The sequence below is a fragment of the Pseudonaja textilis genome, chromosome 1, assembly GCF_049901715.1.
Source record: "Pseudonaja textilis isolate UNSWEBS1 chromosome 1, rPseTex1.2, whole genome shotgun sequence".
NCBI lineage: Eukaryota > Metazoa > Chordata > Lepidosauria > Squamata > Elapidae > Pseudonaja > Pseudonaja textilis.
In genome coordinates, this window is record NC_141990.1 from 177,158,432 (window position 1) to 177,172,257 (window position 13,826).

Sequence of the window (13,826 nt, forward strand, 5' to 3'; positions counted from 1 at the left end):
TCCTACTTAAACATCAAATCTCAGGCAGTTGCAAGCACCCCTGTGTGGTAGTTAGAGTGCCCTTTGTCTATCTGTTGTTGTTTTTTCAAATGATGGAAGTTAAAAACCAGAGATATTGGAGATTGTCAGTTCGGAGTGCCTCACAGAATTTCAGAGCAGGATGGTGCTGATGTAGATTCAGATCCCATCTCATTCCTGAAGCTCATTGAGTGACTTTCAAGTGTCCCCATTTATTTGTTATTCCTTTAAAGTCTTATATATCTAGCTTACTCTTCATTCGTATCTGGTCAGTTCAAAGCATTTTGCTTCAAAACATTACAAACATAAAACTTATCAGCATCTGTTAAAGGCGCCTCATTTAAGCGAGTAACTGTCTTTCCAAAAGACATTCCTAAAAAGTAGCTTCTGGAGGGTTATGGGTAAACAGGTGGGATAGGTCTTTCTTGGGCCCAGACACAGCTACCTTCTCCTTGCCCTGCTATGAAGCATAAGCTCAGTAGACAATCTGTCAACTGTGCCTCACAGAAATGCAGGAGATGTCATCTGAGCTACTTGAAAGAAAGGTGGGGGATATTTGCTTTATATATCCAAATCTGCTTCCATTTTAGAATTTGTCCTTCTTCCTTAATCCACCATGTGCAAGATGGTCACAACTTTCTGAAGTGCTGAGCTGGCAGTTTTCTTCTGTCACAAAAAGGGGACTCAGTTCAGATCAGCTGGACATGATCGGGGAGAAGTTGCTTCGTAAGTGGCATAATAAATCCTCTGTAGGGTGAAAACTGGAAGGTCTCAAATCATCATTTCCAGAAGCCCTCTGAATCTTCACACTGCCTCTGGTTTTAGCGTTAGTGCTTGATTGTTCCTGCTGCCACCACCTATCTTTCAGTTAGCCTCTCATCTTTTGTCTATTTTTGAGTGATTAAAAGAGCAAAATGCAAAAGACAAAAATAATTTCAGTAGTGGAACCTCTTGGCTATATAGCATAGAGCAGGGGTGTCAAACTCAAGACCCATGGGCCGAATCCAGCCCATGGGGTGTTTAGGCCCACGGGGCTGCCCTGGAAACAGCGAAGGGCCAGCCCATGGTGTATCTGCCAGCAAAAACTGAGCTTGGGAGGGTGACGTGCGGCCCATGAGTGACATTGAGCTGGCTACGCCTACCCTGACACTCCACCCCCTGAAATCAAACAACCCTGATGTAACCCTCAATGAAATTGAGTTTGACACCCCTGAATAGAGGCGTGATAATGAGAGATTTTAGCTCTGCCTGATTTCTAAAAATGTGGTTTTAATTTTATTTAATTTTTTTGGATGGAGAATGTGTAGATCTCCTTTTAGGATAATAACAAAACAAAACACATAAACCAGGGGAATGCTGAAGTGAAGATTCCAAATTTATGAAACATATATTTTAAAATCCAATTCCGTACCTCCTTCAAAATCAGTCATGAACTAATAATTGTGCACTAATAATTGAACAGATGTGTTATGGCTTTTGGGTATTGGATAGTCCAACACATTTGGATGGGAACAAGTTAAGGAAAGCAGTCTTTAAGCTGCATGTTCCTCAGACTTTTTCTGGATGGTGATACTTAAAATTCAAAATACAATTTTTGCATGTGATTTAATCATAGCATTGTGTTCTACGTTAGTACAATATAAATGCATAAATGTTAGTAACCTGATAGAAATGCCTTGGTTTTTTTCTTTTTCTTTTAGCAAATGGATGTACTCCAGATGGCCTTATTTCATGGGCAAGATTCTGCAAGGTACGAGTCACTGTTCCTCAGCTAATGCTATGGAGATCAATGTAACTTAATATACAGCATTGCTCGTTGGATTTTCTTCCTACTATAAAAGAGTTCATCTGAATTATTCTTGGTTCTGGCTGAATCATGACTGGGATAAGACCAAAAAATGTTCTGAAATAGTTTGGAGCGGTTACGTTCATCAATGTAGACATGATCATAGGCTGCTCCAGTTCATGTACAGTGCAGTAGCCTCTCTGATGAACTTTCCTTTAGGCGTCATGTGATGTATAGATCCACCCATTATGGTTTAGTTCAACAGTAGGAAATGGGACCCTGACTCTGGAACAACTTAATGAACAAAGCTGAAATTGGGAGGAACACCCACCATAATTCACAGTCCTTACAAGCATCCATACCACCTTGAGCTGATCGGAGATGGGAATCTAATACTATCTGGAGGAGCCCTGGTTTTCCAGCTCTTCCATTGGGACTACTAAACTGTCTTCCATACTGGTGGTTTCTTGCCATGGAAGACGATACCTAGAACAGAAGTTGATCTCCAATGTGGCAAATAGATGTTTCCCATGCTATGTTAATAAAGTCTTTACTGTTTGAGGATTTATCAGGAGAAAGAAACCTTGCACAGGAGGTATCTCTTGCAAACAGTAAACAAAGAATAGGAAAGCTTTTTAGCTCCTAGATGCACTGTTTTTTTGTGGGGCGAATGGCAGTTTAATTCAATGAAGATGTTATCTGAGTAACAAAAAGTCTACAGAAAAACAACCAAATTCAGAGAGCACCAAGGACTCCACAGCCTAATTCTAGGAAGCAGAGTTTGAAAAAGGGAAGGTCAGGAACTACGGAATAATGGAGGCCTTGAAGCTGCAACTTATCCACTCTAATCATTTAGACACTCCTATTTTAAATATTCAGAAAAATGAGTGCAGCAAACACCAAGCAAGTGACAAGAAGTGAAACTTAAATTAAAACCTAACGCCCTTGAGACGATGCAAGATCAGTTTGCAGTTTTTACCACCTCAGCTTTTTGTCTGTTCTTGATTTCAGGAAAACCTGAATGATAAAAATTTCACCTTTTGGCTGTGGATTGAAGGGATCCTTGAATTGATTAGGAAACACTTGCTCTTCCTCTGGAACGATGGGTAAGCATCTTTTGCTCAGGGCCCAAATAGAAAAATCAGACAAGTCTGGAATGATTTCAGTTGGACCTCACAACATATTGAAGTCTAATAATATTGACAGTCAGTAATAAAAAAGAAAATGACTCCTTTGGACTCCATTAACTTTAGAACCCTAAAAGGAAGAATCCTGTAGTGTGTGAACGGAACCTGTTTTTCTTTTCTTCTGCACAATGAGATTTCTTTCTCTTTCCTAGCATCTCTCTCTCCCCCCGGCTTAGCTTTGAAAATCTGTTTTTCAGACTTGAGGCTCCACAGCAGATTTAGAGAGCATTTGCAGTACTGTGGCAGGAAAGGGAAAATTTCTTCTGCTTTCTTTCCCTTAATAGAAACTGCATCGCTAATGGCAACTTACCAGGTTGTTCCATACTTTGAACCTGTACAGTTTCAATGTGTGATGCTATGATAGTGCTAAAGAAAGAGCATTGTTCCCATGCCTGCTGCGTGTAAAAAGGCTTAAGAAGAAACGGAGAAGCGATATGGGAGTTTCACACTAATCTGGGAAGGATTATAAAGTTAACATCACCATGAAAGAACCATTATAGTCTTTTTCCACTGTTCTTTTAAAGTGCTTCTAGATTTCTGCAGTGACTAAAAAGTCCATTTTGTAATGAGGTTAACAGCACTTTTTCTCTATTATGAAACCCACAAGTGCAGCCAAATGCTTTTTTTAATGGCGCAGCATAAAATCGATTGACAGAATGTAGGCAGCTGCCTGAAGGAAAAGTAAATTATTTTACTCAGCATTAATTTTGTAGTTTCCAGTATCAAGGTTAGTTAGAATGAAATAGCATTGTTACAGGTAAGTCCTCAAGTTACAATCACAATTCAAACAGTCACTAAATGAACTGTTGTAAGTTGAGGACTACCTGAACATGAACCCAGGACATTGCAGCTGTCATAAATGTGAGTCAGTTGTCAAGCGTATGAATGCCATTCATGGGGGTGGCAACGATCACGTGTGGAAAATGGTCATAAGTCACTTTTCTGTGCCGTTGCGACTTTGAACAGTCACCAAGCAAATTATTGTAAGTCGAGGACTATCTGGAGTCCCTTTGCTGGAATTCTTCTGATTTCCCTTTAAGAACCAAAATTCTTTTGTGTACGTGGGGAGAGGGACTTTCTCACAGCCTTCTAGTGAGGGGGCTGTTTTTTCCCCTCAGGGACAAGGGCTGGGGGGGGCCTGCTACTGGGGATCATGCAGATAACAGTCCTTGAATATTTAAGCTCCCGCTTCCTCGTTTTGGTGGAAAGACTCTGGAAGATCCTAGTTCTGTGCTTAAAAAGCAGTGCCCCTCCTTTGATACAAATGTTCTTTCCCCGTGTTGCAGGCACATCATGGGCTTTGTCAGCAAGGAGCAAGAGCGCATCCTGCTTAAGGAAATGGAGACAGGAACGTTTCTTTTGAGGTTCAGTGAAAGTAGTCGAGAAGGAGCGATCACTTTCACCTGGGTGGAAGGGCCAGCAAACGGTAAGCAAAACTTGGAAGAAAGGCTTTGTGTTGTGACGAGCCTACTGATCCTCTTTATGCTGGGAGCTCTGGTGCTTTTAGGAAAGGAGATTCTGTACCTTTGATTTGGAAAAAAATCATAGTTTTAACAAGCCCAGGCCTGGTTTCTCCCAGTAAGTTAAATCCTTATTAATTTCCACAATTCCATGAAATAAGAACCCAGTTGCCTTCGTTTAATAAAATCTCATATTATACAGTATATAGGGGAATAATGCAATAGCATTCTCTTTATCTACTCAAGGTTGATGAGTGGATTTTCTTTCTATAAAATTAAGAGATAATTAAATTTGGTGTCTTTCTTCTTTCCCTCTCCCCTGATCTCCCTCTTATATATAATTTATTATACTCATACATACAAATCAATCAAATAAGTATTGAGTCAGGCCAGGGCCCGTGAGCTCTCTAGAGTGACTGGCAGAGGCCATGACAGGAGCTCAACTTTCGTCCAACAGTACAGGCAGGGATGCTGTCCTGGCCTACTTTGTGTCAACAAGAAGAGCAGGAGCACTAAGGAGAGCCCAGCCTTGCTTTTTTAGCAAGAGTTAGATGGACATTCAAACACATTCAGACTAACAAACTGTTTTACGTGTCACTATGACAATTTGAGTTCCAGAAGCCCCTCAACAGAAGATAGTGGATTAGGTTTAAAAAAAAAAAAAAAGTAGCAAGGACCACCTCACAATTTTTACTGAAGGAAAAATAGAAGTAAAGCGACCAAAGGAAAAGCAGCAGATTAAAATCCACAGAGCTACCTAATTAATCTTGTCATTTGAATGAAAATACTACTAGGTCCAGAGACTTCCCTAATAGAATATTGTATAGGAGGGAAATCTGTAACAATCCCAAATGCAGTCCTCAACGTATGCTTGCGCATGTAAGCAGCATACATTCAAAATTATTTTCAATTCATGGTTGCCTGAATTGCATAAATATATGTTTAAGCAATGTTTGAGATTGCAATGAAATGCTTAGGTCCACAGGGTGAAGTGTTGGGGATCTCAGAGCTTCTTTGTCAGAAGTCCTCTTGGTCTTCACACTGGCCTCACCTCCTGCATTGAAGTACCAACTTTGTTGTTCCTCCTACTGCCACTTCTGGATGCACTTACTAGGAGATTGAGAACCCTGGTTATAGGAAAAGAGTTTAGACCGATACCCGTGGTATCTTTCTGGCCATTAAAAAGTGAAAGTGCAGAAGTTTAAGTTATTCCCTGGTTCTATAGCAGTGAGGTTTGGTGAGTAAGTTTCAGCATTTCTTCTACCTTTTTGACCACATCTCTCAGAACATAAAATAAATACAATTTTCTCTTAAAAAAATAAATGCTTAAATATTAACATGCAAACAATTCAGTGCATAAGGATATAAGTATACTGGTATTCTGCTCAGATCTCATTAACAAACAAATGGCAAATTAAAAAGAAAATACAATTTATGTGGACAGGCCACAAGATGGCAGTGGTCTGCTACAGATGAATTCTCTCTGAAAGAATTTCAAAAAAGTTGCTGGAGAGGATTCATATTATTACTAAAGAGATTATAAAGTGTAAATCAGGAACTAGAGGGAACCATGGTAATTCTATAATTTTCCCTGCTTCCATCCATAGACCTTTTAGCAACTTCTATACAATAAGGGGGAAATATAGCATGGAGAGGAAAAAAAAACTTCCATTGCTCCAATTCTGGCAAAGTTTTTGATAAATTTCTACACTATTAAGCTTCTGTTAAAGGTAGCCTCAAATAAATCAATGAAAAATATTGAACTGAAGAAGCTTCTTGGATGAGAAGTGAAACATCTAAAAAGAAAAAACAAGGAAGTCCAGTTGCCTCTTCAAAGAAGCACCTTTGGGACAATTGAAAAATATGTTTGCTGTATATTGAAAAACTTGTAACATTTATCTTCTCCTGTTTCCTTCCCCCCCCCACCATCCCACTTTGCCCCAGATCCATCCTTCCACTCTGTGGAGCCCTATACAAAAAAGGAACTCTCTGCCGTCAGCCTGCCGGATATCATTCGCAATTACAAAGTGATGGCGGCTGAAAATTTCCCCGAGAACCCACTGAAGTACCTGTATCCATGCACTCTCAAAGACAACGCATTCGGAAAATACTACTCCAGACCCAAAGATTGTGAGTAGTTTTCTCTCTACAACTTGCCTTTTTCACAAGGATAACATTCTCATGTTCAGATGTGCAGGCTTGTGTGCCTCAATTTTTGCATGCCCTCGGAAACGACGTTAGGAATCTCAGCTTTCCCTGCTTCTATCCCTGAATCCGACAATAGTTCTTTGGAATTTAGACATGGGGGTGGGCAAAGGAGTAAGATGGGTGCCGTATGAAACATGCCACTGACTTTCATTTGTAAGCATTGCTTGCACACAAGCTGCTTCCGGTTTTGTTTTTCAAAAGTTGGCTTGGCTCATGTCTACATTGATAACAATTTGAAAGATGTTTACCTCATGACCAGAATTCTTTCTATTAAGCCTTTCCCCCCCTTTTTGCACTCATCTAAATTGACACAAATGTAAGTTGGGAGAGATGTCTAGACCAGTGTTTCTCAATCATTTTGCATTGGTGCCACCTCCACAGATATGGGACAGTAAGAGGTCCATTTTCTGGTGTCAACAAGACACTATTTTCAGTATAATACACATTGCCTATCTGCTGGTCCCTTGGCACTTGATGTACACACACACACACACTCACACACACACACACAGACGTTACATGTTTTTCACAATGGCCCCTTGCAATATCGAATGGTCATATGGCCCCCAGTTGAGAACTTCTGGTCTAGACATTAGCTTGGTCTGGATATTTTCTGTTTTCCAGATGCAAAAATAAACTTTTTATGTGCTTCTTTCTAGCTTCGGAACCCATGGATGTGGTTTCTGGAGGCAAAGGATATATCAGAACTGAACTAATCTCTGTATCTGAAGTGTGAGTTGCCAAGAAGAGAACAGAGTACACTTTGAAAATACTGGGGTGTCACCTTTAGCACTGGCCAATATCACACTGTGACAAAATAGAAACGTTCTTCCCAAGATTGCTCAGGTGCTATGGTCGTGCACCTTCAGCGTGGCCTCTGGAAACCAGCATAGCTGAACGGTGGTCTTGGTTTTATGCTTGTACTGAATCTGGAAGCTAAGATTGGATCCCTTTCCCTTCCCCCCTACCACCAGCATCAATAAACAAGTTTGCAGGGCAGGACACGACTTCTGCTTGCCCACACTTTGTTCTTGCATCACATGTCGAAATAAAGTTGTGGATTTTGGTTAATGATATAATGTGCCTCTTTGGTTTTTAATAGAGTGTTTATTGGGGGTGGCGGGGGGGGGGGGTAACAGACTTCCTCAGTTTATTGGGGATGTCTGAGTGTGTGATAAAGTTGGCAGCAGTATTATAAACTTTTGGCTGGATTGAGGGGAGGATGAAGAGAAGGAATTGAAATGGCAAAGTGTTGTCCCAGGTCAGGGTTTTTTAAGAGGGGAGGAGGATGGTAAGCAGAGCATTCACCATGAAAAGGCTGGCTGGTTGCTTTCAGTCGTCCTTTCTTCTTTCCACTCCTGCTTGACTGCTGCATGCTGTTCTCCCATGTCAGGTCTCTATTCTGCTTTCCCCCACCCCCCAATTCAGTTGTTGGCTTTATGTTTCTTTTGTGCTGCATCATCCCTGGCTCTTTGCAACGTCCTCTTTACAGCAACCAAACAAAACCCTTCCCTTCCTGAAAGTATTTTTAAATCCTTCCTTAGATTTTAAATGTATTGACAGGGCTGATGTGCAACGCTTACGTATTTGTACCTTGTCCAGTTTGTATGTAATGGTCATAACATTGTTGTAAGTTGGTTTTCTATTCATAAAGATCCTTAAAACCATTGGCCCGCAAATAAACCTGACTAGTATATAAGTAGTCCTCAACTTAAGACCACAATTGAGATGAAAATTTACATTACTGAGAAATATGTTAAGTGAGTTTTGCCCCATTTTATGCCTTTTCTTGCCACATTTGTTAAGTGAATCGCTGCAAGTTATTAAAGTTAGCAACACACTTGTTAAGTGAACCTGGCTTCCCCATTGACTTTGCAAAAGGGGATCCCCAGGACGGAAACAGTCGGAAATATGAACCAGTTGCCAAGCATCCAAATGTAAATCTCACGATCACGTGGATGCTGAGACATGTTCATAAGTGTGGGAAATGGTCTGAAGTCATCACGCTTTTCCTGTGCCGTTGTAACTTTGAACAGCCACTAAATGAACTGTTAAGTCGAGGACTACCTATACAGGAAATAGTTCCTCTTTGTGTCGTGTGCATCATCTGTGGATTTTGGGGAGTGGAAGAAAAGATACAGCTCTTTACAGGTCATGGATGATCTTGTGGCTGTAGGTGGGCAGAGAGATTTCAATTAAGAATGTTCCTTAAATTCCACCTCCTCTAAATCTGCCAGGAAACCAAAAGGAAATGTAATCTATCAAATTTGCATAGGATTTTAACTGGTTTAGAGAGAAAAGGTTAGTTTTCCAATTTGGGAAGGGGTTGTATGAATAATCTATAGTAGGCAATGTTTTAGAAAAAAGGAATCTTTTGCTATGTGACAGTGAAGAAAAACTCTAAACAGGTGCATTGAATCACGTTTAATATGTTTACTTTTCCGCTCTAATGCAATCCCATGTCATGTGCAGGTTTAGTAGTGCGGGGTCTTTAAGCTAGCAGGGAGAAGTTCTATCCCAAATGTAGCAACCTAAATCCAGCTGTCTTCACCTGCATGTTTTGTCCATGATGGGCTTTGGGGATAAAATATTCACAAACATAACATTTCTCTCTTTTTTTAAAATTAAATTGGTCAAAATAGCAGTGATACCCCTGAAATAAAGGTACTTGTCCTTGCTGCCTCTTTGCTGAATTTATTTGAGAATCCTAAAGCACAAGTTCTGTGTTGCCTCAAGCAGGAAATGCATGTGTGCCTGCCCTGCTCCCTTAATTGAAGTTTAATAGATTTCAATATAAACTTGGGCTGATGTCAACTAACAGGCTGTACAGGCTGCTGGCTCAAAGCAAGCCATTTGTGTTTCAGTGTGGCAAGAGGGCTCTGTGATTGAATTAAGAATGGTTTGTAGGCGATAGTGACGGCTATCTGCAGGCTAAGCCTAGAAATAGTGATGTGGAGACAATTGTTGTGCCAGGACTAATGGATCAGGTCCCAATTCATTAGAAACTGATTGTTTTTGTCCTTTGCTATCCTTCAGCCACCCTTCCAGACTGCCTGGCCCCGAGGCCCTTCTGCCTATGTCCCCGGAAGAATTTGATCAGGTAGTGCAAGAGGTAACTTCTGCAGAAATTATGGTGAGTAAATGACAATTGCTTTGTGGTCTAATAATGCATTAAGCTGCTTTTGTAACAAGTCTGTCATCTCCAGCCAAGAGATATATAGGCACTTATAGCTATCCTTGATAAGTAGTACAGTCTATGATAAAGGTATGTCCTCCTTGCTACCAGGCAATTGATGAATTCTGCAGGCAGTTTCAGCCATCTCTTCCTTCCATTTTGGGCCTTTCACCTGACGTCAAAATTACAACAGCCCTGCTTGCATGTTAAATGCACTTGTGACCTAAATTATCCTGAAAGGGTTTTTTAAATCTTGCTTGCAACGCTTATTGCATGGAGTGGTGAGATTTTAACCTGGTAGCTCATCTTATGTTTTCTCTCTTACAGATGTGTACGGACTGTACACCATGAACCCTGGCTAGGCCTGCTGGCATAAAGTCTTGAGTGTGTCCTCTTTACGTGCAGTTCCCAGAACCCACAGGAGTCTCATCATTTTTAGTCTCTTAGGCTCTATACCTTGTAGTGTTGAGTACTTTGGTTTTTACTGCAAGAGCGGCTTGAACCTTCCGAAATGCTTACTTGCTACTAAAAATATTTATCTAGTAATCCTGTACGTAGCTGTTTTCATGGTGTTGTGTTCAATAATATTTCCAGGTTTTATATATAAGGTTGCTTAGGTTCAGTTTGACCCATGTGTGAAAAGCTACAGGTCTCAGACTCTTAGGATTATCTTTTTATCTTGGGGTAGATGCTTCGAAATTAGTGCTGCCACACCACTAGTCGGTCAGTACGTTCCAACAACTTCTGCTGCCCTTCTGATGAATAAAAGGTAAATATGAATTAATTTCTATAACATAGTTTCCTTGTGAGACTGCAATAATTTCAACCTTCTGCCCCCGTTCCTCTCCAGCGTTAAAGTCTAAGGTAACATTCCTTTTTACAGTAACTCAGATACTGCAAATAATTACAGTTTACAAAAATGCATGTGCTTCTTTTGGCAGATCATAAGACAGTGATCAGTGATCTCAGGAGAAAGACTGGTCAAGTTACTAGCTCCCTAGAAATATTAAAAGAGAACAGCAAAACTTGAAATCTCTGAAATTGCACAGAAAGTCCGACGTGTGCAAAGAATAGAGTTCAGAGAATAAGGGTTCTCACATACACAAAAAATAATTATGATTTTAAAGACAAAGTCTAATCAGAGCAATTACCTGTTCCTTGGAGTACCCTGAATTCTGAAGCAAAGTGCATGAAGCAAAGTGTCCCTGAATCTTTTTGGCCTCGTCAGATACTTTTAACCACATATTGAATTTGTCAGGTGGTAAGCTTAACTTACTTTTCCGAGTCTAGGCACCCCAACAACTGCTTCCCATCTTCCTGTTCTTCCAGAAATTGGCAAAAGCAATCCAAGTAAACACCACTGGTGTTTGTTATCGTATTAAATTGCATGCAATGTGATCTTTGTTATTGAGGGAAAGAAGGTTCTTCACACAAATGTCATCAGAGTGCTAGGAAATTCAAGACAGGGTACATTTTGTGTCATATTGCCTGTAATGATCATAGCTATTGTTAAGTAATTAATAAAGTGAATTTATTGCAGTCTTCTATGGACTTTTTTCATCCTGGTCCCACTTAACAGCAACTAGGTGTGTATTACTCCCTTCAATATTTACCAAATGCTTCTTTAGACAAACAAACATTGCCCCCTTATATATTGAGAACAAAAGGGTAGACTTAACTAGGTTTTAGGGCAATGGCACCACAATGGACAACCTTACAACATAGTACGCTTCCACAGAATGCAGACTGGATGTGAGAGAGAAAAAATATCCAAGCTTACTACCTTTATTTATTTAACTTTATTTTATTTGGCCTGTTTATTATTCTTAAAATGCAATGCATTTGGATTTGTAATCCTGAAAATAAATCTTACCTTCAGAATGGTTACACTGAAATTTAAGTCATAGGAAAATGGCGACAAGCAAAGAATACATTCATCATGGTTTATTCCCTATAATAAAGCCAAATGTCAAGCCAAATCAGTCAGTTGCTCATCAGGTCAGTAAAGTCACTGATAATCCTGCCCTGAAGCTAAAAATGGTGCCAGTGCACTGCAACACAAACATAAACACACTCGCACACACAAATGAGATAGTAGAATAAGGTGGCTGTAGTACTAATAAAGCTCACTTTTAGATGGAATAAATAAAAATGTTTAAAATTCACTGTTGCATTATTTTTGAATGAAACCATGGGAGGCAAAAGCAAAACTGAACTGAAGATAATGTAAATCCACATATAAATAAACTAACTCAGGAGCTACAAAGACTTATGAAATACAACACATAAGAAAGAAAAGCTATACTATAGTTGCAAGAGATTGGTAGGTACTAAATAAGGTTTGGGGGTTTTTTGTAATGGCTAAGGGAAAAAATATAAACTGTTGGGTAATATGGCCATTTTTTTATGTGTTGGTTATTTTCTTCAGCATTTTTATTTGGTTTTAAAGCAAAAATAAAACAAAGTAAAACACAACGTTGACTGGTGAACATATATTCTAGCACTTTTAAGATGGGGCTGTGTGTCTGGAGCAACATTCCCTACTTTGCACAATATATACAACGTTTTTTAAAAATAACTAGTATGTGCTATAGGAGATATGAATTAATGAGTTTTCCATAATGGCATCTGGGATATGAGGGCTGGCTAATGTTCTGCTCTAGAGAAAAACTGGTCAGCTGCAAGTGAACTTTCTAGAGGTTAATCCAACAGGGTCAATACGGCCAAACTTTTAACTGAAAGGACAAATGTGAGGGAATAGTGACGCTGTGAATGAAATGGTAGGGCAAAGGGGGCAAAAACAATGACCTTGTGATGCCTTCTTTAAAAATCATCTTAGCATAAATGAGTTTTAGCATATTCACAATATCCAGTTTAGCATGTATACATACAGCTTATGACCAAATCAAATGCGTTAGGATCGCATTGTTTTGCCTTAGGTCACAGTTCACAATGGGGAAAACTTTCAACCAGTTGAAACAGGGACGGGGGGAAGCAGGACAAAGAATCTACAGGTGCAGTATTCTCTACTTACATTCTCCTACGTTGTTTGGTCAAATAAACCTTGGAAGAGATTCCCTGATAAAAACACTTGGAACAAGAGTTAAGCCTAGGCAGCATCCATCAGTCCATATGTAAGAAATTACATGATATAAGCGAGTATGGTGGGAAAGCATTTTGAGTGCTTTATGTTCCAAGATGCCAGGTTGGATCCACAAGAGCCACAAATCTCAAAATCTAGCAAGACAACAACTATCTTGGCTCAGGTATACTCGCAGACAGCTTTCTTAAAAGTATCCATGTTTTCACAGCAAGCAGGACAAAAAAGCTTCATGAGTATGACCATGGAGTAAAGCTTCGTGGAGATCTCCCTCCCGCCCCACAAAAAAACCCTATGCGTATAGTCAACAATAATTTCTATCACTTGCACATAGCACAAGATAATATTGCTCACATGAATAGTTGGGGTTTTTTCTGAAAAAAAAAACTTGTCTTTTGTGTGCAACAAAGAAAGCTGCTGTAACATTGGAACAAAGCAGTACTCTGAAAAATATACATCACTATCCAGCAAAAACATTCACTCTTCATAATCATTTTCCACAATTAAATAGATCATTAACTTTGAATCTCAGTCAGAAGAATGTTATAGTAAGCCATCCAGGTTTTTCTGTACAGTTTGGTTTTCTTTTCCATTATTAGAGTTGTCTGGAGGGGTGTACTGAACTTGATATTCTTGAAGAATTTTGAATACATCATGATGTCCAAAGTGCAAAGCTTCATCCATAGGTGTATTGTTCCATCTGGAAGAAAATTTAATAAGAAGTGGTAGGAGTGTTAAAGGCATCTCAATCTCTAACAGGCTCTAAATTAACATGATGATGTATTTATACAAAGATTTCCATCCTCCGCTTGTAATGAACACACACCTCTCTGTTTAGCTGCTAAAATGAATGCTGCCTATATAGAAAACCCCTTCCTGAAAAGTGGGCTCC

At 39.6% G+C, this 13,826-nt stretch overlaps 2 protein-coding genes across 3 annotated transcripts in view; one reads left to right on the plus strand and one right to left on the minus strand.

The window, feature by feature from the left end:
• The window catches only part of STAT1 (signal transducer and activator of transcription 1), a 35,900-nt gene extending 24,527 nt beyond the window's left edge, over window positions 1-11,373 (plus strand). For both annotated transcript variants that reach the window (XM_087919786.1, XM_026696888.2), the window contains 8 exons: window positions 609-744; window positions 1,719-1,768; window positions 2,816-2,910; window positions 4,278-4,417; window positions 6,396-6,581; window positions 7,319-7,391; window positions 9,696-9,792; window positions 10,162-11,373. In XM_087919786.1, coding sequence (XP_087775912.1) covers window positions 609-744; window positions 1,719-1,768; window positions 2,816-2,910; window positions 4,278-4,417; window positions 6,396-6,581; window positions 7,319-7,391; window positions 9,696-9,792; window positions 10,162-10,185 — 801 coding nt within the window. In that variant the 3' untranslated portion in view covers window positions 10,186-11,373. The remainder of the gene's footprint in view (window positions 1-608; window positions 745-1,718; window positions 1,769-2,815; window positions 2,911-4,277; window positions 4,418-6,395; window positions 6,582-7,318; window positions 7,392-9,695; window positions 9,793-10,161) is intronic.
• Window positions 11,374-11,614: 241 nt separating this feature from the next.
• GLS (glutaminase) overlaps window positions 11,615-13,826 on the minus strand; it is a 75,091-nt gene continuing 72,879 nt past the window's right edge. Inside the window, exon 18 of the mRNA XM_026696889.2 lies at window positions 11,615-13,634. Within this exon, the coding sequence (XP_026552674.1) occupies window positions 13,478-13,634 (157 nt within the window). The 3' untranslated portion in view covers window positions 11,615-13,477. The remainder of the gene's footprint in view (window positions 13,635-13,826) is intronic.